This window comes from Parus major, chromosome 1 (assembly GCF_001522545.3).
Source record: "Parus major isolate Abel chromosome 1, Parus_major1.1, whole genome shotgun sequence".
NCBI lineage: Eukaryota > Metazoa > Chordata > Aves > Passeriformes > Paridae > Parus > Parus major.
Genome location: NC_031768.1, coordinates 19090246 through 19118089, shown reverse-complemented (window position 1 = coordinate 19118089; position 27844 = coordinate 19090246). Strand labels below are relative to the sequence as shown.

General features: G+C 38.7%; 1 protein-coding gene across 6 annotated transcripts in view; it reads right to left on the bottom strand.

Annotated features, from left to right (window-relative positions):
- Window positions 1-3262: 3262 nt before the first annotated feature.
- ARHGAP6 (Rho GTPase activating protein 6) overlaps window positions 3263-27844 on the bottom strand; it is a 312873-nt gene continuing 288291 nt past the window's right edge. For all 6 annotated transcript variants that reach the window (XM_015633373.2, XM_015633309.3, XM_015633317.3 and 3 more), the window contains exons 7-13: window positions 24358-24508; window positions 23052-23200; window positions 19787-19966; window positions 15239-15336; window positions 9043-9305; window positions 7077-7157; window positions 3263-6332 (exon numbers count right to left, since the gene is read on the bottom strand). In XM_015633373.2, the coding sequence (XP_015488859.1) occupies window positions 5632-6332; window positions 7077-7157; window positions 9043-9305; window positions 15239-15336; window positions 19787-19966; window positions 23052-23200; window positions 24358-24508 (1623 nt within the window). In that variant the 3' untranslated portion in view covers window positions 3263-5631. The remainder of the gene's footprint in view (window positions 6333-7076; window positions 7158-9042; window positions 9306-15238; window positions 15337-19786; window positions 19967-23051; window positions 23201-24357; window positions 24509-27844) is intronic.

The following is a 27844-nucleotide window of genomic DNA, read 5'->3' as shown; positions in this document are numbered from 1 at the left end:
TTCCCTTCCCTTCCCTTCCCTTCCCTTCCCTTCCCTTCCCTTCCCTTCCCGTCAGGTGGTCTTTTCTTAAAATAATTGACGAGTTTCTGTACTCTAAAGGATGCCTTGATTGGCCAATAGGCCTTTTTCAAAGCCAACAACATTTGGATTTCTATTAAGATGATGCAGAGATAAATGTTTTTTTTTCCCAGGCCCATTTTATTTTATTTTATTTTGTAATTAAAGCCCATAGCAATGGTTGGAAGTAGACAAAGGGAAATGGAATAGAGCAAATCCAACAAAAAGAAATGGTGATTTAATGTCTGTTGATGTCCCCTTTGTTCAAAAGTGAGACTCTTAAAAGTTATTATCTTCTATTAAAAGTTTGAATAATCATGAGAAGAGAGCACAGAGTCTGGGGCTGAAGTCCTCACTCAGAGTGTGACAACCACCCAGCTGGAGATACTGCTCTCACCTGCACATGCTTTCACCTCCCAACTGCAATTTAAAAGAGAAGTGGATCCTCTTTCTGCCTCCCTCTCTCCTACTCTCTTCTCTCTGACCCTAAAACTCCAGTGGCAAAGACATTTACTTTCCCAGATGCAAAAGAAAGAGAATTAACACCCATCTTTCAAAAGGAAGATTTTATCTGCCTGTCTCCATTTGCCAGTGTCACTTGGGAATCAATACAAGCCACCTCCCTGCTATCAATATAAAATGCCCAAATTAGGTTGTTTCCAGAAATAATATACTCCTTTTTAATGAATATATATTTTTAACTGAAAAAATTAATTAAATCATAGTCTGTTCATGAACACTTTCACTTCATCTGGAAACAGAGTTTTCAATGAATAAAGAAATCCAGCTTAAAAACAAACCAACCAACCAGTCACACAAGAAAATAGGTGAAATTTCAGATCAGGCAGCATCTTTCCCTCACTTTGCAAAAAACCTGTATTTCTCACAGAGCTGACTGTGCCCAGGCCCCCTGGAGCAACACTGACTCTGCCAGCCCCACTAGTTCCAGGTTCACATAGGAACCACAATGCTGAGGCCTCTGGGTAAATTTCACTTTTCCTAGGAGCTGGAAACCTGTGTTTTCCAGGAGTGATTCACCATCCATCTTCTGTTTTACTACACCCTCAGCGTGGGATTCACTCCAACAAACTTGGAGGGTTACCAAATTTGGGTGACTTATTTAGGCTCCCTTTATATAGCAGGAAAAAATAGGCTCTTCTAGTAACCAGCCCTTCAAAAGAGACTGTCCTTCAAAGAAAGACACATACATGTAGGCTGTATCAAGGTGGTACAGAAATACCCACTTCCTTCCACTGAATAAAAAGGGAGCCTGTGAGTTAGTTTTCCAGATGCAGACACCATCTTTTGTGATGCTTTGCACTTCAGAAAAAATTAAATTAATGCTATTCTTAGAGATGGTGCATTTTATGAGCTAGCAGCCTGAGTGTCTGCATGCCTGGAATAGCTCTGTGGTCTCTGCAGCACTGTGTGACTGGAGATACTTTCCCCTGCAGCAACTGTAGTGCAGCAGTGCTTTGCAGTTCCCAGTGATGCAAAAGGACTTACTGATGTCAAAATACTCTTTAATGCAACTGAGAACCATTTCTATTGCTTTGCAGCTCTGTAGGGTTAAGTATTACACAATGGAGCTACTGGTTTTTTTCTTTCCTCTTTTTTTTTTTTTTTTTTTTCTTTCCTCTTTTTTTTTTTTTTTTTTTTTTTTTTTTTTTTTTTTTTTTATATTTAATTAATGCAAAAAGATGGGAAGGAAAGAGAGCAAGATGAAACTCAGACATTCTGTGTGTTTCCCAGAGGAGAAAGAAGTCTCTGATCCTCTATCAGACCAGCAATGCTGGACAAGCTGGTGCTCTAGAAGGGCTGGAATTGAGATTTCTGACCTCAACCAATGCCTGTGAAACAACAAAACCACTGAAAAAAACAGGTAATGCCTCCCTCCCTACACCATACAACCACAATTTCCAGCCCACTGAACCTCATCATTTCAGCAGCAGAGAAGTTCTGAGTGGCATTATCTATGCCATGGTGGCATACCTTGGGGTCCCAATGTAGACAGCAGAGCGCTCGAGATTTCATGTACCCAAGGCAGCAGCTGGATTGGCTCAGGTGTGGATCTCAGAGCCATTCTCAAGTGCTTGGCTGTGGTCCTGCCTGCAGGAGCCTCCAGGCTGCTCAAGCACCTGACAGGGCTCACTGGAGCACCTGGCAGAGGAGCCAGTCCTGCCCTCCTCCTCCCCCATGCCCACCACTTGTGAGAGCCTCTAAGACACCTGAATTTTATGTGTTCCTTGCTCTGGACAGGTTTCAGCCAGATCAACGAGCCCTGGAACTCCTCCCACCACTCCATGAGCTGGTATAAGGGATAGGATAGTAAACTGGGGAAGAGGGAGAAGGTGCAGACCCTTCAGCTGAGGAGCATGGTCTTAGAATGCACAACACAACAGTGCAGCCACATCTTGTTTTAAAAGATGGCAGCAACAGTAATCTTTAAAGTAGTGTTTTAGTCTGTCATTTCTTTCTCCCCCAGCTGACAGGTTCCTTACCACATCTGGCTTGTACCTAGAGCTGTACTGAATCCTTGCATTTTTTTGTTTCTGCAGAAGCACAACCCCTGCCCCATGGGCAACCTGCAGGCACCCTGTCCTTGGAGCACCCACATCCCATCTCTCCTGGGTTCACCTGTGAGTGCAGCACACCCCTCATCCCAGCTGGGAGACACCTCCTGAGAGAGGTAAATCAGCCCTGGAGGGGAAAGTGGTTTATTTACAATCCTAGATGTGAACCAGTGTGGCCTGATAAGAAGTGATGGGAAGGAAATTGAGTTTGCCTAAAGGCCTCAAGACCTCCAGAGGGCCTTCTCTATCACACTCTTCGTTAAAGCACAGGCCCACAGTCTTTGTTAAGACAGGAATCCTCCTCCCAAGCAAGAGAGTAAAATATTCAATATCTTTACTCTAGAGACTTTCCCTGTAAAATGAGACTTATGGGTATTCAAAAGCATTGTGTCATAGGTTCATTCAGAGATCTAAAATGGGATATCCCACACAGATCTATAACCCAACATAAAACTAGAAACAAGCTTTCATGGCGACTTTTCTTGTGAAATATATAAAAGCATAAAAAATTATGTCACTGATTTCAGCCTGGAAAGACTTACAACTAAAAATTAAGTTCTTAACCTGCTTGTGATAATTCTGCTCAGCCCTGTTCAAATGAAAATTACAGAAATGATGTAATCCTGGAAGTATTACTTTAATTTACTGGAATTTATTTTGTATCTCTTCTCTTCCACATGACAATCTATTGAAATGTGTGCACACAAGGCTGTCCTCCAGCAGTGGTCTTTTGTCTTGCCTTTTGTTTTCATCTTCTGTTGATAAACAGAATTGGGTAATACACAGATAAATATATATAAAAATACATACAGGGAGAGGGAGTGGCAAAAGGCAATGTCTTCATAATGCTGAGTAATCCTCAGACATCTTTCACTAGAAAGGGTGCAGGTGCTCCTGTATTTAGAAGGGTTTAAAATGAAGAGATGGACATCTACTGAATACAGCATTTTCTGCAGCAAGATTTACACTATGACTGGTTTTGGGGACTACTTGGGAGTTAATTTCCTGTAGAAAATCTGTATCAAGCCTGGAATAATACTGAGACAAGATGAAATAGTAAAGATTGTAAGAGCTCATTTTTGTCTTTCCTTATATTCCACAGTGATTTCAATTTGGGGTGGACTGCCTTTATTTTGGAATAAATTGGCACAGAACTGCTGCAACAAGGGACACACAAGAACCTTTTCCTATTGAGTCTCATATCATGATAACATTTGGAAAAGCCTTGCAACTAACAAATGAGAATGACATTTATTCTGCATAAAAAGAGCTACAACAGTCAAAGTCCAAATCTTGCCCCTTTGGCAGGATTGGCTTGGTGCTTTTATCTTATAACCTTACTTGGAAAATGGAGATACAATGAGAAATGGAGATAGGAGGGGAAGGATGGATAAAATCCATCTTTATATGATGGATTTTAAGCTTCAAACTAAAGTAAAACCTTGAATCTTGTATATTTAAGATGCATTTGAAGGTGGCCTTTAAGCTCCTATGCCTTTTAGATTTTTTTGGTAGAGACACTCAAGAATGTAATATAAACATATCAATATCCCATAAACTTTACTTAAAAAAAAAAAGGAGCAAAAATATGCTCATTGTTTTACTTAGCTTTTTATTCCATCATTATGGCACAAGATAGAGCTTAAAGACAACATCACTGAGTAAGTCTTCAAATCCATTAAAATTAAGACTAATATGTTTTATAAAATTCTTTTGAATATGAAACACTTTTCCTTATGGAGTGCTAAGAAGGAATTTCTCTGGAAGGCTGCAGTACATTGCCACCCACTGCCCACGAACGGCTCTGCAGCTGAAAAACAATGTGTATAAAACAGCAACATCGAACACAACGCAACGTACAGCTACCGAGGAAGTGTGACTGACCCAGGCCTCGGCACAGTATTTATAGAAACACAGTTTCTCACAGTTCTCAGCTTCTCCAAATGTCATGCTCATTTCTGAAACTCTACTTGACTCCTTTTCATGTGTGTGTCTGCACCTTTTTCCTTTCTCTCACTTTCTTAATGCTGGAGCTTTGTTATTTCAAAGGAAAAGCCATGTTCTTCCTCAGTGTTATGCATCTCAATTTATTAGGTTTGATTTTCTAAAATTTGGATTCCAGTTTATTGTTTTAAAACAATACATAAAATCATACATTTATAAATATATATATTATATCCTGCATATATAACATTGGTTTTCCTTTAGAATGGGAGGGCAGACTTTGCACTATGTACTTCATTGGTTTAGGCACAATGTTGTTCTTAGATTCTCTGAGCTGCTTCCTACCAGAATCTAAAAAAAATACTTTTACAATCTTGTATCAAATTTCAAAGTTTTTTGCAAACATATGTATAAGAAAAAAATATTTTGTATTTTCCTCTCTAAGCTCACTACTACCCTTATAAAATATATGGCTTTTCATGTTCCCCTTTGTTTTAGTGTTTTTCAAAAGGCAGTGAAAAGAAGTACAACTTTCCCCTTTAACAGCTTTTTTTTTTAATATATATATATAAGCACAGAAACCAGCTTGTGCACTTTCTATAGAATTCCAATGCATATCATGGTAATGTAAGTGCAGTGATTTTTTTTTTAAAAAAGCAGTCATGATTGATTGACATCTGTATATGAAAACATAACATGATTATCATACAATACCCATTACAGAATATACAATCATCAAAACTGCAGATATATAAATACATTTTTAGCAACATCAAAGCAACAGTTTTATCATATACACAGCATATGCATACAGAGTTATTACACTAAAGTTTTCACCTTGTTTTTTTCTCAAAAGCTTGCTGAAAAACAGGAACATATGGAATTTGTAAATTAACTGCTTGACAGTTCTGTTGAGAAATTAAAGTGAACAAAGTTTTTAAAAAAGTATATGCAATTCAGTTGGTATAAAACAAACAAGCCCTCCCTGTTTTCCAATGTCACCGTGGTTTTCCTGTGAGACGGAGGCAGGGGTATGAGCAGCAGTTCCACAGTCAGATCATACAAGGGTTTCTGGGAGGGCATCAGGGTTATCAGCTGATAACAGCTCCCAAATCTGCCACCTCTCCCTTTGCCACTCATTCCAGTCCGCCTCTGAAACGCTCTTACTGTTGTGGCTGTGAGGTGCTGTGGAATAGCGATGACCCTCTTGTGTGTGCGGGGCCAGCTGCTCCTGCCTGGAGGTGGCCTGGTCAGGGGCTCTGCCTGGTGGCCCCCCAGCTGCTCTGGAACTTCTCTCTGGGCGTTGAAGTCTCCACAAGGAGTGCAGCGCTGAAGAAACACTCGGCCGCTGCGCCAATGCAGAGCTTGTTTTTGCTGGGCCTGGGTAAGGGGGTGGTGGCCGCTCTTTCCTGTAGGAGGGCCTGGCTGTGCTTTGCAAACAACCCACATTCGAGTCGTGCTCACTGAGGTCCTCCACACTGCTCAAAGTCAAGTGCTGCTCCGACTTGGAGTGGGGCAGGTCTGAACTCGTGCAGCCAGCCTCGCTGTGGGGGTTAGTGCACACCCGAGGCACCGCGGCCTGGAGCTGACACTCGGGAATGGCGGCTGTCGTCTGGCTCCTCCGCATCACCTGCCTGCCGCTGTCCAGTTCCGAGGAGCTGCACTGCCATCGAGGGGAATGCGCGGCCAGGTTCCCCTGGGAAAGAGAGCACTGTCTGGGGCGCAGCGAGCTGCTTTCATAAATGTTCCCGTAAGAACCTGGGCATAGAGTCAGAAACACAGCGTGAGTCTGCAGGACCATTCGTGTGGCATGCAACAAGCTACTGCTTTTCCCTTGTATCACACTGTGGAAGAGGGATGGGGGCTGAGACAGGCTGAGAAAGTTGGGGCTGTTCAGCCTGGAGAAGAGAAGATTGCACAGAAACTCATAGCACCTTTCAGTATCTGAAGGAGCTCTCCATCAGGAACTGTAGTGATAGCACAAGGAATAATGGGTACAAATTGAAAGAGGGGAAATTCAGGAATATGAAGAAGAAAGTTTTACTGTCAAGGTGGTTAAGCACTGGAACAGGTTGCTCAGAGAGGCTGGGGATGCCCCAACCCTGGCAGTGTTCAAGGTCAGGCTGGATAAGGCCTTGAGCACCCAGTTTAGTTGAAAGTGTCCCTGCCCAAGGGAGGGGGATTGGGATTAGACGATCCTTAAGGTCCCTTCTAACTCTTATCCGTCTATGGTTCTGATTCTATGAATTCTAGAAGAATTTAAAACTATTTCTTGAAGCAATTTTAAAATGACTTTTCAAATTATATTTGATAGTTTGAAATGTTGCTGTTTTCTGTATTCCACTGAACATTGTGTTCCTCTGTACTCTACTTAAGTCACCTTTTAAAAGTCTAGCTCTGGACAATGTGAAGTCTCCTACTGGTTTCACTGTGATTTCTTGAAAACAAGTAATTGGGTTTTTCTTTGCTAGATTTGGGCTTTAAAATTGAGAAATTACTGACCTGTGATTACTGGATCTTTGCAGCCACTTTTCAGCGTTGAATGCCAAGTGCCCCAGATATCAAAATGATCTTCAGAAACATCTAAACAGCAGTGAGAGCAGGGAAAAGATGATGAATCAATCCTCTTAAAGGCATTATTTAGAAATATACAAACAGAAAGGTAAAACCTTATGTAATGTATCAGAGCCATTAACATCCAGCGGCACCTTCACTGTGTACCTAACAGGAGCATCTCATGTGTGAGACCCCACCTGGAGTACTGTGTGTAACTTTCTAAAAATTCTTTTTGTTTCTTTTTTCTCTTCTGATTCTGCTGCGGTGCTTCTTCTGCACCTCTTTTTACTCCTGGTTTTCTCAGCTTCTCTGAGCTAAGCTCCTTGGGGATATTCCTTCACAGGGACTCCCGCTTATCACAGTCCTCCGGGTCAGGACAAAAACTCCAAATCCTGTTAGGAACTTGTTTCTCGTGTTTATCAGGATGTTATCACAGAACTTGGCAGGTCTCTCCAGACTTTGTGCACAAGTTTAATTCACCACAACCTGGCTCTTTTTCGTCCTGATGGTACAGAATGACCTTGTGGCCCACTTTGTGTCTCACTTTGGCTTTGAATGCCCAAAATTCCCCCGAACCATGCAGTTCTTTTATCTTTATACTCATTCTTATCCAATTAACAATAGACATGTGTATTATTTTTCTTAATGACCCAATGACCCAATACCTGTGTGCTGCACTGTGGCATTTTGCACAAGAACAGGGGGATTTGATCCAACAAAGGTAATTTCTGACAAAGCACCCTCAGGCAGCCCCAGCCCCAGGGGTCACTGTAAGGCATGCTCTATCAACCCAAGGATGCTGCCAGTCTTACCCAGAAGTGCAGCCACAGAACAAATATTTAATGAAATGCTGGGTTATAAACAGTTTAATGCCTTTTTCTGATTCCTCTAATCAGTAGAGAAATCTAATTTCTCATGGCCCAACATCTTCGAGATGCATATTAAAGTACAAAAGATGGTTAATATGATAAAAATTCAGGTAATTTCCTCTTCATAACTTAATAGAAATCTTACCAAATTCTTAAACCTGTCCAGAAATTTAGATGTTGCATACAGAAGATAAATTCCAATTGACATTTATAAAGCATATCATTCAGATATTAGTCTAAATCTCATTAATTCCAAAGGGAATTAAGTGCCTAGGCAGTACATCTGAAATTAGGTGGTATTAAAAATACCACCAGTTATATGCATCCCTAAGCATTGAAAGTTCCTGAAGTTTGGCTCACTAAGCATAAATTTCATGGATGATAATTATATATAAATATATATATATATATATATATATATATATAGGAAAAGCATCTTGAAGTGCTGGTGAGCTATTAGTTTAAACCAGATTTCTTTACCAAAGAAATCATTCAGGTATGCACTTCTCAAGTAGCTTTGGCAATAATGGATCCCTGCACTAGTATTGCTCAGTGTGTAATTGGTTGCAGATATAAAGCTGTGCAGCTCAGCTGCGTTTTCCAGTGAGAGGGTGTTGAGATCATTCTTTACAACTGGAGAAAGTTTGTGCCTGAAATCTTGAAATCTCAGCTTTTTCCAAAACCTGGACCATAACCTTGTAGGTATTACAGTCCCATGAATCAGGACTACACTTTGCCGTGCTGTCACAGACAGGCTGAAAAACTACAAGTACAAAGTTCTATTTTCCTAAATAATATCTCCAAATTTTGAGAAGTCTCATACCAAAAGCAACCCTGACAGCTGGCTGAGCTAATGAGGACTCAGCACAGATCCTTTTAGGCTCAATTGGAAAAAAAGGATATTGGCCTGTCATTTTTTTTATAAGGTTATTTACACTATTGCTCCTCAAATCCTGGTAGCTGATAATACAAATCCAGCACTTTTCAATTAGTTCAGGAATCTCCATCAGTCACTAAGGATGATGCAGCAGGATGCACTATACCTTTTCCAGCCTGTGATGTAGAAGAGTTCTCCTTTGGCTTAGTTTGCAAGTGTCCAACCAGCGAGTACTGCTCAGGTACCTTGTACAGCTTATCTGGGCTGTGGGCAACTTCTTCTTGCATTGCCACCAGCGAGCGCTCAGACAGCACCGGGGAGTTGTTGTCATAAGGGGAGACATCACCACTGGAAGCTTTGTTGGAGTCTGTGGAAGAATGTCTTTCTCCTGTGGAGTAGGAACCTTCTGATCGCAGCATCTCAGGGCTCCTAAGAAATTTTGATGAACAAACTACTGTTAATAAAAAAAATTCTTCATGTTCACAGTTACAGGTGCAGTTTGACATCAAGGCCAGGTTGGATGGGGCTGTGAACAATCTGGTCTAGTGAAAGGTATTCCTGACCATGGCAGGGGGCTGGGAATTAGATTACTTTTAAGATCCCTTCCAACCCAACCATTCTATGATTCTATAGTCACACAGATAAAATCAAATACACGAGAATGGTCACAGCTGCTGAAATGAAAACACTTCAGAAACAGTTATTGAGGTGGATTTTCCATGAGTAAAACTTTTGCCATGAAGTGGCCAGCAGAGGCCGCTCAAAATCAAAAGATGCTGCTGTCAAGAAAGGAAACAACAAAAAACCCACACAACTGTACAGTAAACCAGAAGAAACTAAGCAGTGAATCAATTCCTTATGTTACCTTGACAATGTAGCTTGTAGCAACAATAAAGCTGAAGGCATGATAGGGCAGATTAGTTTGATGCTAAGCAGTATGCTAAAATAAATTCTTGCATTCTGAAGTTCTGCATAGAGAAATCAAGCACTCAGCTTGCCTTTCACACTATGAGAATGATCCTCTTCTTAAGAAGGTAAATATTTTACAGAGGACAATCAGATGTATTTACTGTACTTATGACTGGGGCATCAAACAACCGGTTCTACTGATACCTTCTATAACTTCTTTTACCTTTTCACCTTCACACCACCAACAACATAAACTGCCTTTAATTTCACCAAGAAAAGACAAATACAACTCCCACCTAAGAGCAGGCAAAGGTCAGAGAGGCAAATTTCTGAAATGTGCTGGGAACATTGATGGAGATTTCTTGAACTGTTCCAGTTTGTTGTGCAGGTAGGAGGCAGGCTGTGAGTCACTGAATATCACAAAGAACATGTAGAACTACTCTGTAAACAAACATAACTTTTTTTTTCCTGTTGTTCCTCGCTAACTTATATTTCTATTACTCATTTCTCATTTCTTTGAAACCTTTGTTTCATAGATGCTTATCTTTTGTTTCTCCTGAGTCAAATACTTCTTTCAATGACCTCTCATTAATATCTGTACTAGTTAAACATGATACAACAGAGGCTCATTCCTGTAAATGTCTGAAAATGGTCAGCCCTTTACATAGTCAAATTCAAAGACAGCTTCAATGCAGTTGAGCAGCCAAACTCATTTCTCTCTACGGAACAGTAGCCCTCTTTCCCGACAAATAAGAAAAACTGAAGAAAGAAAATCAAGAAAACACATAGCTAGCCACAGCACAGTAAATTTTAACACAGAACTAATGACAGAACTTAACACCACTTTCAAGCTGTTGTTTTTATCCCAGCTGATTTACATATTGCATGTCCCAAAAACTACAATATATACAATTGACAGTATGGTCATTATGTTATTCAATATTCCTATTTTTTTTTTTCAGTATGAAAGCAACCATAAATTGGTAATTAATTAAATACTGTTACTCCTCAGTAACTCTCAGTGAGAAAACCATGGCTGGAGTTAAACTGAGGCAAACTCAAGAAACAGAGCTGCCATTTGGCAAAGCTGCTCTGTCACAAGCTTCCCAGAGCAGCATGGTAATGCTGGGGAGCCATTTAAAAAAAAAAAAAAAAGCCCTCAATTAAATAACTTCTCATCTAAACTTCTTATCTGAACATGAGTCCAATGTAAATTAATCTATAAACAGACACACACTGAAGAACTATAGTTTTTTAAGTATGTTTAATTCTATCACAAACCTTTTTTCTCTTTTCTTGCCATTTGATTCTTTCTTTCTATGCTTCTAAGTACTAAAAACCCTTGTGCAGGGATATGAGATTTAAGCAATGTCTTGGGATTTTCAGAAGAACTAGAAGGACCTCCTAGAAAAGGGGGGAAATGTTGATATCTGCAGGTTTCCTATGACCAAATGTGCCTCTTTCCAGCCTTCCAGACTGAATGCCATCTACACAGTAAGGTTTATTGCATGTAAATCTTTGCAGCATCAAAACCTAACTCTGCTGCCCAGGGCAAAGACAGAGGTAAACCAGCACTTAGCCATGGCAAGGTAACACAAGGAATAAGGGAAATGGAAATGAAAGAATGTGGAAACATAAACTTGAGCTTTGTGAAACACTGATTGCATGTCTTACCTTCAATGATCTGTTATAGTCTACCTCTTCTTAAGACAAAGCTCCTGCTAAAAATTTACCTGAATGCAAAGTTTCAAATCTTTGGAAAGATTCAAACATTCAAGTTTCTAAACTGATTTACAGTTTTGGCTGGTAAGACCATACTATTTTTTATATACATGTAAAATATCACTTTCAAATCTATTTAGGCAAAATTCCTTTAAAAATCAAAGGAACTGCTGTGGACTATGTCAATCTTACTACAAGAAACCATCAAAATGGATTAAATACTTAAAAGCAGGAAATTGAACTCATACATTTGCAGCTTCACCAAGAAAATAAAACAACTTGCAAGAAGACTTTGGTTTGCTCTTTGCAAATAAAGGACCAATTCTTACAAATCCCTTAAAATTAAAATTTTGCATCTGTTTGCTTTATTGTTTGAGTTTATATTAGCAAATGGATGTTTACAACAATTCAAAATCCTTCTTCCCTTGGATAGTGAGATTCTCTACCCACTCACTAGGGAGGAACTAAATTGGAAGGCAAACATAAATACTGTGCAAGATACCCACTCCTCTACATGCAGTATATGAGGAAGGGCAGATTATGGTCCCCACGAAGAATAATAGATGATTATTTGCAATCAAACGTGAGGAATGGGAAGGCAAGTTAAGTATTTTCCAGGGATTTTGAACTAAGTTAAAAAAAAGATTTTACAAGTGGCTAAGTACCAATTAAAAGACTTGAAAGCAGCAGAGGGAACCTATGCCACATGCATTTAAAAATACAATTTCAGATTCCAAAACAACGGGCATCTTTCTATGAATTGATGTAGTCCACCAGAATCCACTTGCATGGGTGGAACTGGAAATGTGTTAATCACAGTAATTGCTTCTATTGAGGATATTCCTACTTTTCTACTAACATCAAGGTTATCAAAATAGGAAATCCCTTTCTCTTTCTGACAGAAACGCTTTTCTTTATAACTTAATGCTTCTGAGTGGGAAAACAATTATGCCCTCAAGAGGCAAGTCTTACAGTGTGATGGCTTGGCAGCACACAGTAGTAATTTCCACACATATTTGAGTAACACAGGTGCTACCAACAAAGCAGATTACTGTGGGACTATGATGTGGTTGCTACTGTAATAGAGTAGAGGGCTCAGTGTTTCAAGGAGCCTCTGCAGCTTTAAAAACTGCGTTTACACGTACTGTATGACCTGTTGTATGGCTTCATCTTTGTGTCACAGATCAGGATGGATTAAAACTCATTATCATAATCCAAAAACATCCAAAAATGCTGTAACTTCGAAACTTATTTACTCTGAAAGGACTACTAACCATGATAAGCAATAAATAACCATAAGAAATAGATTTTATTTTTTGTTAGTTTAAAGATGCTTCATCTTACAGCTGTAAACCCAAATTCCATTGTCATCAAGCCAACATACAAAAAATTGGGAAGTCACCCACAAAAGCACACTTCACAATTGCTGCCATTTGTAATTAACGCTTTGCCATGAACAACTTCCATAAATTCCCTGACACACTGTTCACAATGCTCAGCTCTTAAATGAACTGAAAGATGAGGAACATCTGATTTGTCCTCCTCTGTGAGGAAAAGAGATTGTGTTTTCTCTGTTAGATCAGAGTCAAGAAAGCATTTATAATGACAGCAAGAGCAGAAATGTGAGGGCAATTGCAGAACAGGACCTTCAAAGCAATTAATGTGACATTAAAGTCTTTTGTTCCACAGATCTACATTTGTATTTTGAGTATGTGACCAGGCAATTTCCAAGAGCAGTAAGGATATATTGTGGAGGCTTTTTTATGAAATTAAGACAAACATCTCCTGCTGTCTCACATTTCTTATAGGAAAAATAAGCAACACACTTGTAGCTTCGAAATTGAGATTACGTTGTGAAATACATGAATCTCTTAAGAGCTTTGCACTCCTAGCAATAACACTAAGCAACATTCTCTCTAATTGCCTGGAATATCTTAACCAAGAAGTTGCAACCACAGTGAAAACATACCTCATTAACATTAAAAGTAAACCACTTATGTGACAGCAGAGTAGAAAAAAAATGACAGTAATTTTTTCCTATCTCAGTGATATTTCATCTGCCTGTTACTGACAATACAAAATTAGTACTACTGTAGTTATATGCTCCTGTTTGGCTTCAGAACATTTCCTTACAAAATGCCTTTTATCAGTTGTGACCAGCTTTCCACAAAAGATGCATTTTCTCCTGTAGCTGTGCAGGCTGGCTAAAAGTAAGGAAGTTTGAGGAAAAGTCAATTAAGGAAAAAGGATCTAACAATAACCTGTTACATCCACAATGATTTGTGACTAACTTATGCACAATTGGTATGTGTAGTCACATGTGAGATACAATTTGGTGTCTTTTTATTACACAGATGGTGAAATCCAGCATGAAGTTCTTATTAGCTTGAGTTAGAAATAATACAAACATTCCAAACTAAGGGCTAAAGGAAGAAGTCTCTGCACACTACCTTGTGTCATGTGATTTGTAGTGTCTGTCTCAATTGTAGTCTTGGCTTCCGGCAAATGTGAAACAAGTCTAAAAGACAACTCATGTGCCTCTATCCTGCGCTTACTGTGATCTAAATATACACATGGTTACTTTTCAGACAGACAAACCAGCTGAAATTATTTCAGAGAAAATTACCCCAAATCAGATGATCTGTGAGAATTTGCTACTTCATGTGGTTAAGTTAGCAAGCTAATAAAATCCTTTACAACTCAATATATTCTGCACATATTTTTGTTTCCAAATTTTATAATTAAAGAAAGCTTTTCCTGAAGGTGTTAGTTACACTATTTCTTTTATACCTTTCCCTTTGAAGCCAGGCACACCATTACATTACCTCCAACTATGCAATGTTAAGAGGGAGAGAAAAAAAAAATCATAGCTAACTGACTGTACAAATTCAACTTTAATTGTATTCTGAATGCACTAGGCACTTTCCAGAAACACAGGAAGACAAAGTCTAATATGTCTCAGAGAGTTTTTAGAGTCTAGAAACCCTCTTAAAAATTACTTAAAGCAAGTCTGTCGAATTTTGTGATTTTTGGGTCTGCCATATTGGGATTCACTAGAATAAAGAAAGCCAGAAATCCTGTCAATCTGAATGTACAAACTCACAGCATTAAGGCACAAGGGTGCAGGCCATATACACCACACACAAAGTCAGAATATGTTATGGATCATAACTGCTATAGTGACCAGTGTGATTCTTTTACTCTTCAGATCTTTCACAAAGCATAAAATTAAATAATATCCGAAGTCTCCACAGGGCTGCTGTTGTTGGCTTGCTCACAACATCCTACACATACAAGATAGGAAAAGAATGACAGAGTGGTCAAGCAGCTCACTGTGACGGTGTTAAGGCACTCTAGGGTGTGCTTCAAGGACAGTGGAATACATGCTTCCAGTTACCGAAGACTGCAATAAACCCAAGACATGAACCAGCAGATGACTAAAATACATCCTGTCATATAATAGTGCACTGAATGTTTTTATATACATGTCATTCTGTTCTCTCCAGCAGAACACAATCTCTCCTCTGAATCAGGGAAAGAAGTTTTGTCTTTAGAAAATGCTGTACAAGAGTCACAATTTCTTTGGCAGAGTCTGTGTAATAGGGAGGATATTTCTACTCCACTGTAGACAGTGCAGAAGAGCTGTGGAAAACTAGAACCTTTTGGACACTTCCAGTGGGAGATAGAAATTCCCAGCAGAAAAAGGGATGATGAAAAAACAGATTACTCACGATGACTGGGAAGCTTTCCTCCTCAGCAAATAGTCTACAACATCTGGGTCAGTCTCTAATAAGCTAATAAGCACTTCATTCTGTAAATCAGGGGAAACCTACAAAGACATAAAAAAATACTTAGTTGAAGGTTAATATCCTTTCACATCCATTAATTTTCGTGCTATGCTTAATCTAAACGACCAAGTACATTTATAGAAAGTATATAAAATATTCAAAAGCTTTCACTTAAAAGAGAAATTTCATGTAATAACAGATGAAGTAAGACTAAAGATCGCTTTGTACAATGTTCAATGCTGATTTCTGTTGAATAACTAGTTGCTATCCAGTTGGTTATTATATCTGAAAACAACACTGGGATTACTTATGTATCACAATCTCAAAAGCTCCAGTTTGAGGTCCTCACTTTGAACTGCCCTTCAAAGATCTGAGGACATTTACAGATCTCCATCTGCCTCTCCAGCCACTCTGACCAACAGGCTCAGTCAGAATTTGTGTCACCCTCTTTGGAGTTTGGCCTTCTGATTTGCTAACTTTGTCTTTGCCCTTTGTATGGGTATGAACCTTCAAAACCCTTGACAGCTTCAGATGCTGCAGGATACAGCAACATCTCGGGGGCAGGTAGCAGAAATGGCACCCCAAAACCTGCACAAGAAAACTTTGTCCTTCCAACTGCACTTTACATGAGTCTTATTAATCCTCAAGTGAGTTTGTCTGTTTATCCACATTACAGTGGAACATTCAACTCAAAACTTCAAAACACTGAAACAGATGAAACCATCCAAGAAACTTGAACAGCCCAGGTTCACCCACGACAGATGGAACTCAATGCAAGACAATCTCAGCAAGGGGTCATCAGCTGGGCAATATATGTTACTGGATACGATCTGTCAGAGCCTGAATCTCTTGACCTTCAAGGTCCACACTTCATGGACCAATTGTTCCCCCTCACATTTCCTGGGAAATAGGAATAAAATTACTAACACATTCCCCAGAGGAATATCTCATTTTGGGAGGCATTTAGGAAGTGTAGTTACATAAAAGACATATTTCTTAAAATAAGGAAATAATTAGAAAATAAATGAAGATATGCATAGTTTGATTCAAACTGATCCAAAATCTCTATGAAAAACTTGTGTAACCACATACTCATTTTTTAGAAATTGTATTCAGTCTCTGAACTGGAAAAATATCTTACTGATGGTCACTGATACACTAGTCTTTAAACAAAAAATTTTTATAGGAATATAATTTTTGGAAACCTGGTGTACTGTAACTTCTCTGTTTAGAAAGCCTTTCTATACACTAGAAGAAAAAGTTAATGATTAAATAAAAAACTTATTTTTAAAATTAATTAAAAAACTTAATCCAGATGAAGTTTCATGGTAAAATAAAATCCACACATTTTTGTCTGTAATTTATTACTCAGCTTTATATCAAGTCATTTGTAAGAAACTATTGAGAGAACTTAGTCAGAAAAATAAAAATACATCTTGCCCTATTTTAAAAGAAATGATAAATCAGTCTTTCATTCCATCCAAACCAGTCTGAAAAAGTTCCACCAGAAGTTCAATTCCAATAGAAAGCTTTTGGGAAACCCAAACTTAACAGCTCTACTGATTCACAGGACTTTTACCAGAATGAATCTGCAAGTAGATTTTTACTGATGGTCTCCTTGCTAGCTACCCTACCCACTGGGTTTGGAGCTTCCTCCTGTGCAGCAGTTTTCTTCAGCTTAGTTCAGTAACTTGACAAGTGTGGAAATATAGATAATATATTAGATATGCATCTAATCATAAACTTATAGAGAACTACAATATCAGTATCTCAGGAATATGTCATCATAACTATTACTGAATTCATTGTCTCACTGGTAATTACACCTAAGTAGATAGATGAGAATTTGAAATTTGGGACAGAAGGGAAGCCAAGGCACTGCTGAAACAGAAGCTCAGGAGGACGTACAGGGACGTATCAGAAGGCTCTAGGGTTGTCAGGGCTCCAGCAGAATACCAGATATTCTGAGATTTTGGAGTTGGGTGCTACATGAGAGTCACAGCTGTTGAGACCCAGAAGGGTGGAGGGACCCTTGAGGTGTGTTCTTTGTGCCATCCCTTGCCATTGATGTGGCACAGAATGGCAGTGTGTGGCTGCCTCTGCAGTGGGAAGGCCACAGTAGCCTCTAACTGAAAATATGAAATTTCATACACTCTGTAGCACTTTGCAGCAGGGCTGGATTTGGACACTAGGAGATTAAATACATGAACAAGCTGCTGTTCTCCGTTCCTCATTCCAAGTCAAAAATGAAGGGTGGTTTGAGTTGTGCCTCCTTTCATTCAGCTGCAGGACATAGTTCAGAGAACAGTCCTTAATACATCCCCATTAAACATTTTAATACTTCCCCAAGACTCACTGAAATGGGCAAAATTTGGACATGAAAGTGATTATTATCACTGACATCAATGAAACATGGTCAGATTCCATCTTTTGTAAGAAATCCACTTTTGCACGGTGCTGTTGTTAACAACAGTTACTTAGTAAAAATGGTGCTCAATATCCTGGGTTGTTCCAACAAAGAATCTCTCTGATCCACAAATATGTCAGAATCGTTCTGATATTGTGGTCTGGGTACCCCAACAAATCCTGGTTTCCTAAGGTTTGGTTCACAAATGTTGTTCCAGTTTCAATACTGAAACCAATCACAGTTTTATAACCTCTCCATACATAAAATTAACAGAAAGGAAAAAAACCCAAACAAACACAAAAGCATCTGAGAAATTAATACACCATGTTACAGCTGTAGCTGAATGTTTAACTTCAGATGATCATTTTTTAATGTAGCAGAAATGTCAAGTATAAACAGTTAAAAGCAACCCTGGAAAACAAAAGAAATTCTTTTTCCCACACTTCATTTAACCTCCATATGAAAGCTGAAGCACTGAAGAGATGAAGGAATAAATCCACCAGAATTAGGAGCCCAGATGCAGCTTAGTCTAACCTTAGCCTCATTCTTTCCACACAGAAAGTCAGAATTTGTGCCTTAAGTATTGTGTTCTGAGATGTGTCTGTGCTGTAAGAAGTTCTTACAGAAAAACAGCAATAAGAACACTTGAAGTATTGTAAGTATTCTAGTCAAGTATTATTTTAAACTTGATAGTGCCATCCACACTCTGGGCCAGCAGACCTTCACCCAAGAGTGCAGTTCTGTCACTTTCTTTTCCTGATGTGGAAGGAAAAATAGCACCTAGCGTTTTGCCCAACTGTGAAAAGCATTAAAAAACCCCAAAAAACAAAACAAAACAAAAATTATTGCAAGTGTCTCACTGGTACAAGAGTAAAAATAAAAGGCAGGAAAGCCACAAAGAAGTTCATCTGAGGCTAAGACATCTGAGGCAGGGCTCATGATTGCTTTCTCATGCTCTACTCCCTGTTGAAAGCTGATAGACATCTTCCATTTACAGTACTATGTGGCCATCAGCCCACAGTTCAGGGTTGTTCATCTTCTTCCAAAAAGGTCTCCAGAACTCAGCTTTGCTGAAGCACTGAAGGTTACCAGAGTGTTTTTGCTGCTTTGGGAACTTATCTCCTCAGGGTAACATACAGTGCTGCTTAGTCTCAGGACACAACAACCAAATTTTTTTCCACTTTTTCATGATTACTGGTTCTGTCACAGTGTAATACACATTTACTAAATTTAGTATTTACTACTGCAGCATTTACTAAATTTAAATTTACTATTATTGTAGTATTTACTAAAATAAAGGCAGAATAATAGTAAATAAATATCCACTAGGTCTGACTGGCCTCTGCTACCCCAGAGCAGGGCTCCCTCAGACACAAGCCATGCTGAGCTGACCTACAATTTTGTACACAAAAAGATCCTAAGATAAAGCCACAGAATGAGCTGCTCAGGTAACTTATAGGCACGAGAAATGTGATCTAACTAAGCTTTGTCTTAAGTAAACAACACGTCCAAGTCCAAGGCCACCAGCCTTCTTATGAAGAACTTGCTTGCTTCAGAAAGAGAACTAAAGGGAACTCAGGAACTACACAGATTTATGTTTTATTCCTTTTACCCAGCTAACAAACAAGAAAGCTTTGTCCTTCCTCTCCATCCAATCAATAAAAAAGTCTTGGGTAGGGAAGGAAATTCCTTAAATTAATCAAAGATCTCTTAATCCCTGCAGAAAAATTGTCTTCCTAACTTCCAAAACTGAGATGGGAAAGAACATTTTCAGTCTTGTCCATGCACTGCTCAGTATACAACTGAATGGCCAGCCCTGTCACTTTCACAATCTTCTGAACAATATCTCTTTACCTACACAGAAACCATTCTATACAAGATACAAGTACACATTTTTAATATTTTTACTCACTGCAAATCATTCTCCTTGCTAGACGACTACTCTTTTTTAACCAATAATTACTGGTCCCATTTTAATGCAGTTTCTACAGTTTATTTCATTCCCATCTATTTTAATATTGATCAGGTATTTTCTCATTTATTTTACAAATGCACACAAATAATATGAAAAAATATCCACCCACCATGAAAAGGGTTTCATAGTTTTCAATCATCTTTTGCACAACAGCTATGATAGCAGTACTCTCTTCAGCTCGAGCTGAGCTCTGAACTGAGAATTCTTTGTCTGTAGATTTCTGCTTGTGCAACAAGTTAGGGCCAAAGATGGTGGCCAGGTTAAGCGATGTCATTTTGTTCCCAGTAATCTAAAAAAGAGAATAAAGATGAGTGGGGTCTCACAGGGCCTAATGTATACAGATATGTATTTAGACACATCCATACACACTCATACCCCTACACACACACACACTCTTTCTCTCCCCCTAGATTTGGCAGATGTTTCATTCATCAAAACTAAAACCTCCTGCTTGCCAATAAAAAGGAACTACTTTTAGAAACACCTTGTTTTGAGTATCTCTGCAGCAAGCACTGTAGAATTTCTGGATATATTTTCAAGTGGATTAGAGGGGTAGAAGGTGTTTTCTGCCCTTAAGTCCCTGGGAGCTCAACAGTGGCATACTTCTGAACTCAGAGAAACCTCCCTCCTACTTCAGCATCTCAGCACATTACATTTGGTCTTTTAAGACCAAATACTGAAAGCTCCTGGCTTTCTCAAGTGGCATTCATGGCTTGAAACATATATAGTGATACTTTTCCATGTTTAAACTGTTGAGATAATTAAGGAGCAGGCTCACAGTTTTTACTAGTGTTTTCCTGTGTTTTTAGAACATGCCAAATGTTTACTTGTTGGGTGGCTTTTTTTAGTTTGTTGGGTTTTTTACCTGTTTTTCTACTTTTACAAACCTGTGCTCAAGGAAGCGACAGTAACCTGAATTTTGAGGAAGTAAAAGGCTAGGAGTACATACTAGGCTAGACAGGAATTATCTGAAAAATATGTCATTACATCAAAAATTTCATTGTCCAATTTGTGATTAGACTATTATTTTCCCCTTTTATTCTTTCAACAGTGCAAAAAGCAGAGGTCATTTAAACTACTAATTTTTAAAAAGGATATAAAGAAACATCAAAAAGAGGTAGTAAAAATAGAATTTCAAGAAGTGAGCTGTACAAAATATGATTTCAAAGCAGTACTCAATTCAAATTTTTTTTTGTAGCTCATCATTCACCCAATACTCTGGTCAAACCTAAAACTGCACTAACTACACCTGGTTTATTTTTTAAAGAACTCAACTGAACAGCACAGAAATGACAGTAAAAAGCTTGTCTTTTTATTGGTAGGAGCAGTGTGTAATGTTGCAAAGACATCTGTACTAAGTAGGTGCATGGGCAGTCATAGCAAATATGTTGTCTCTTTGTTTAGAGACTCATCCCAGCACAACTGTGAGAACAGCACACCCTTATTTGCACACCACCAAGCACCCAGCTGTTTCTCAGCTTTTTAAACTCTGAGTTTTGAGGTACGGTGGATGCACAGGCACAGGGTGTCTCAAGTGAGCTGGGGCAGCCCCTGGCTCTGCCCAGACCTGCATGTGCAGGCTGTTTGTACAAACAGTGAGTGAGCCTTTTCTTAAGGGCAGCCTCAAAAAATGTTGTAAACATTTCCACTGAAATTAACTGAATGAGTAATTTTAATCAAGTTAGTCATCCATCTTCATCTTCGCAAGAGAAGGGTTGTTGAAAGAAATCAAGAAGAGGGTCTGTGTGCCAAAGCTTGGCTGTTTTCCTTCCAGTGATAGCAAACAGTCTGATAAAACACATTCTCTTGCCCAGTATGCCTTTATTTACTTAATTCTTCATAAATAGTTCAAATAATTGTGAGCAGAATACTATGTTATCTATAAAAGGTATCCAGTTGCACATAATATCCCTGATGCTTACAACAGTGTCAAGATAGCTTACAGGAATTTGCCTTGCCAAAATACCTGTGGCAAAGCTGATGTACAACGGTTGAGCCAAATCAACTCTGTTAAGCAGCATCCCCTAGCCCTGCAATAAAATCCTCTTGGGCACATTCCTGAACCAACAGAGAACTCTTTGCAGGACCAGGGGGACCATGACCTCAGATGGCTTATACATGTTTTTAAGCACAGTAAAACTGTTACAGGCTGCTCTTTCTAAATGCTTTCCATCACAGTGATATAGGTGTTTTTTTAATCAACTCCTTGCTGAGAACAAAAATAATAGCATTTATAGTGGATTTAAAAGTGAAATAGTCCTTGAAGTCACATACAACTCTTTGTTGAGACTTGAGAAGAATGAATAATTGCAAGTTGAGACTTGTAAAGAATGAATAATTGCAAGTTAGGATTTGAGGCAGAAATTTGGCAAAAATAAGTCTCAAAGTGCTAATTGTTAAAATCAGACAACTGCAAAAGGCATCCAAATTTGACAAAATCAGCAGGATTTTCCATCTGGAAGACAAGATTCTTGAGGAGTTTGCTAAGAGCCTCAGAAGTAGTCTCTGCTGCGGTTCAGAGGACTGAGAAGTCCTTCCACAAATAAACCAGTGTATTTTTGTCCATCACTGACAGACTGTATCCATTTTATTCAGTTAACAGAACTGCCTCCTTTTGCACAGCAGCCTGCTAGCTCAAGCCCTTCCCTGGCAGGAAATGGGAAGTCTGGATTTTAAGGTCTCTAGTGTGAATGGGCACAGGTGCAGATGTGAGAATGCTCAGGGCTAGAGCTCAGCCCCATGGCTGTGAGCATTCTTGTCTCTGTGGGGTGAGTGCACATCAAACTCTCCACTGAATTTGCTCCAGACTGCAACAGCTAAGGAGGTCAGAAAGAAAACAGGCAAAGATGAACCCTGACTCCAGCTAATGATGAGGTCTATCAGTTGCAAGGACACAGCTGTCCTGTCCTCTGTTTTTATTTTTCACTACCCAGGGCACACAAGGAAGCTAAGAGAACCAAGAACTGAACTTCTATGTCCAAAAGTCATAAAAAAGCAACAACAGAGAATGAAAAAATGAAAAAAATATATCCTTGCATGCCTGGTATTTTCTGAGTACTTTTCCCATAGAATATAATGGGATAAAACGAGGCAGCAGGGGAAGGATGGATGACATTAGATGTTCTTGACAGCAAGGCTGGTACACTGAATCTCCCAAAGGAAGTGGTAGATGCTTTACTGATTAAGTCATACAAAAATTAAACCTTCACAGCCCTAAGAACATAGTAACCAAATGGCAGAAGTGCAGGCAAATAGATTAAGTCTCACACATCTTTCAGGGACATGCCAGCACTGTGTATGTTTCCAGGCTTCAAAGGTCTCTTTTCAGACCACAAATTAAGCAAAGTCAAAGGATACAAGTGACCAGGACTTACCTCTTGGCCATCCTTGTCTCTGGTATCTTCTGCATGGCCAGCTACTGTGGAGAGGAACTGCAGCAGCCGGTGAAGGGTATCGCAGTTACAAGGAGGTAGAAGATAAATGAGAAGCTGTAAGGTGCTGAGCTGTTCATCTGGCTCTAATACTAAGAGGGGAAAAAATATGTTCTAAGAAAATCACTCCAACTAACCTAAAAGCAGAACAAATACACTATTCCCAACCCAAAGGAACAGGAATAGCTTTGTTTAAGAATCATTTTCCTTACAACATCAGAAGAAAAAGAGAAAACTCTAAGGAAACATCGAAACTATAAGAACTACTGCTACAGGATTTTTGCCTTGGTCAACATTTTGCTCACAAGCTCATGGTATAAGAGAGCAAAATCCATGTTTTACACTCCATCACTATTACTGGGCTCAAATATTCTGCTTACTTTTCTATTTACTCCATTAATTTAGGTATAGCTACAGTAGCTGTCAAGCATTCCAGTCAGCTTTATGCTTCAGCCATTTTTAATCAGTTTTCTTAGTTTTTAATCTTGCAGAAGTACCAGGAGATTGGAAATGCAGCCAGAGAAATAAAGGGCATTCTGCTACCACTTGAACCATCTACCATCTAAATGGTAGCCAGTGACAAAGGTGGGACAGAGGCAGGATCTCAGACATGAGGGCTAGAAAGCATCTGAAGAACACATACCAGGCAGCTGCTTAAGCTCGAAATGTCCCACTTGAGTTTTTCCTAAATCCCTGAGAGTCTGCACTTGGATCTTAGGCAACACAATTGGGAGTACTTAATATGATGGCTTTGAGGACCATTAACTATGGAGAAACTTGAATTTCTGAAGCCAAGCTAGAACTTTGGTCAGTGGACAGATCTAAAAATTTTAAGGTAAGAGGATTTAAATGGGAGTCAGTGACCTGGCACTGCTGGATCTATGTCAGGGTCAGGTTTTAATAGACAGCATGAATTTCATCCTTACAAATGCAAAAATATGTACAGTTAGTGAAACCCTCTTGTTCCAGTTTTCTGTATTAGACAATATAAAAACCAGGAAGACACCTCAGTAAACTTATTCTAAAGAATACACTATATTATTTATATTAATATACACTATTATATTATATTACATATACTATCATATATTAGAATATACTATATACTTTATAATGTATTATACAAATATTTGGAGCAAATCAAGACCAGAGCATTAAAGGAACAGAATAAAAGGCTATTGGTAGAGATCAAAGAATTCAAACAAATTAGCTTTTGAAAATTGATAAATCAAGATGCTGCAGAGCTCACAGAGGGTGTTGATGAAAGGTGTATAAAGCTCTCTGGTGAGAAGTGGGTCAGGCATGTCACGTAGAAATTCCTTTAACAAGGCAGCAACATCATGAATGCTGTGCTCTTCATCTAATACAACATCTACACCTCGGTCAAACTCTTCACGTAACTGAAAAAAAAAAATCATGAGAGAAAACCATAGTCACTTATTGTCCCAGTTAATACATCCCAACACAGGAAATTTTTTTGGAAGTAGATTTACTCATTTTCACTTTCAAGATTGAGCATAACTAGTCTTTGGTAAGGTTGAAGTTATAATTCATATCTAATTGCTGCTTATTCCATAGTACATAACTTAAGGTTTGTAACAGATTGTAATAAAATACAGTTTTTTTCCAGCTAATATATGACACTCTTGTATGAAAACATGTATCCAAGTATAATTTTTGCAGAAACTGAAGATTTATAGCAAATGCAGAAACCAGAGAGAATAAGGAAAATTACAAGACAGGCTCTTATATCACCTTACTGCATTATCCCTGGGACCAGAAAGACTAAAATTGCATTTCGTAACATTTATGATTTTGTAGAAACACATTATTAGTAAGATCATGTTAATATCCACCAAATTCACACTTCTCTTGTCATTTAAGACTGTATGTAAAGATAGGTAGCAAGCAGTGAAGTTCACTAAGACTTCACAGCATTCCTTCACAAACACACCTCATTCTGCCTTCCTAATTTAATTAAAAACATTAAGTAATCATCATTACAGAGTTCACAAGCAGCAAGATAACATCTTTACAAGTTATTGCTATTTTTTTCCCTCGCTTTGGTCCTCAGACAAATTCTGTATAATTCAAAGGCATCACACTTCCCAAAGGCAGAAGAAAGCCCTCTCCCAAATCCAAGATACTTTATGAAAAGGTATCTATCTGCTCTTTTGGAGGGATTTTCCAGCACCAAGAGCAGAATATTTTCCTCAGGCTGACAGCTTCACCTTCTACTCTTTCTGCATTTTGAAAACAGTCAAGAGGTTTTAAAACCATTTCCTAGCAAAAAAATTGTACCTTTGCTAACATTATGAGGTATCACAATGTCACACCTTCTCAGAAAGTGATTACAGCTAAATCTTATAAAGAAATAAATCTGAGGTATCAGGTTTCTTCACCAGGAATATTATAAACATACCAAAGAGAGGAAAGAAGCTAAGTCACAAGCACACTATATGCCTGTGATAATTTGTGGCAAATCCTGATCACATGCAAATCTATCTTGAGTGTATTCAATGTGAAAATCCTTATTTTTCAGCTGAGATTATGCTTTCATAATGGGTGTGACAGCTATTCATTAAAAACCACAGCCTCCATTCTACTTTATTCGGATTACTTTTAACATTATTAATATCAGTCATTATTAATAATGAATAATTATGCTATGAGGACCAGAATATGCTCTTTATCTAATATTATTCTTTGATTTATGGTCAAAGATTCTCCAGACTGGTGACAAATGCAGAACATCCCTGTGGAGCACCATAAATTACCTCAATCCAGAAGATTGTTTCTACACTTAAGTGCCTGAAAGCAGCTGAGGAAACAGATTAGCACTGCATCAGGAATTCAGACTTCCCAAATAGATGGCTAATCATAAATGGCTGTTACAGTCTTCAATATGGCACTTGTGATCTGATATCCTGTGACATCTACAGAGATGTCCTAAGCAGCAAAATATCATAGAAGCTTTGCTGAGATGTGACCACATTTCAGGCCCAGGTATCATGGCTGTTAAAACTGTATATTGTACACTTCAAATTTAAGTCTTTCAGACTCCAATCACATGGAATGCTTTCAAGCTTCTGGAAGATACAGGTGGTGAACTATAGCATCCACTGAATCTCATGATATGAGAGATAAGGATATCTGTGCTGGAACAGGGGATAGGAGAGCAGAGCTCCAGCTATTTCATTCTTCATCCTCAGGGTTGAAGCTGCCACAATGGCACCAGGCCCAGCACAAATGGTTGTCCACCCCAACCTTGGCAACAATGCTCAGCTCAAGCATCTGTTCCGGGCACAAGATGGTACCTGGCATCCTGAGGCACCAGATCTTCCACCTTGAGTCAACATGAGTTTAGGAATCTCTCCTACACCACACTGAACACGAAGAAGTAGGTTTGCAAGAGATGCAAACCTAGATTTTCTAGATCTTCTCTTCCTGCTCACCAATCAAAAACCTTGCTGGCACATGCATCTACTCTACTTACATATTTACTGCGACAAACAGTGGAAACAGGACATTGTCTAACTGGGGAAGGAAGGAAAACAAAATATACTTACTTTCTACACAAGAAAAACTAGTGAACAGCTGCAAAAGCACACCAAAATCTGAGTGCTGGGTTTGGCTTTCTGTGGTTCAGAAAATGAGTGGAATTTTAATTGAATCCAGACTTTCCCATGTGTTCATGTTGACAGCATTTATTACTGTAACTACAAGGGCCAAGCTGATGCTTCCTTGTTGTTTAATGAAATATATCAGTTTACCTAGTTCAATAAATTAGTCCATGTAATACAAAACATAGATATCCAAATCTCTTGATTTCTTCACCTCTTGTAAAGAGAGTAAAAGAAAAAGTGGTGGAAATCGTTGATGTCCAAAGAAAGGCTTAGTTTACAAGTGAATAATAGAAGCTCTCTGCTTTTTCCTCAGATGTATGATGCAATTCTACTCATCCCTAAATGATAATGTATGTTTTGACATTGAAGCTTGCAATGCAAATGTGAGGCAACTTCAATACTTTATCTAGTTCAGTGTTGATCTGAAAACTGCCTCTGCAGATTTTTTTAATTTAGTGTTACACCAGCTACTCAGGAATAGGAACTGCTGGAGAATGAACTGCATTTCAGCAGGCTATACTGTCCCACCAGCCAAAATCAATTCAGTTTAGCTATTCATGGTACCTTTCCAGAATGATAAAACATTACACTATGAAGTTTTTGCAGCTTTTTGCAAAGAACTATAACTTCTGGGATCAGATGCAGTCAAGCTTCCTTTTACTTTTTTTTTTCCTGCTTGATATTTTGGTCTTAACTTCTATCCTCTCCTTACCCATCACTCAAACATTAACCACTATTCCCCACTGCTCTAACTCAACATGTATTCCCAGTTCTGGGAATAACAGTGCAATATCTAGGTAGGTATACCTCGGAGCAAACACCCACTTTTGACTTTATCTCTGGAACATAATCGTACACTATCTTTGCTTTTTCATAATTTGGCTGAGATTAAGACTTGGAAGGGTCTGGTCTGACCTTGAAGTCTAGCAGGGGTAAAAGAAAGGTGATATTTAGGAGCAGTGATCTTAGGGTCAAAGAGATTGTTCTGTACTTGCATGTTTTCTCATACTGTGGGTTTTCCAAAAAAGATTTACAGTTTCAGTTTACTTTGGGAGCTTCAGCTGTTTCTGAGATAAAACGAACAGCCAAGATTTTTTTTTCCCTGCAGTG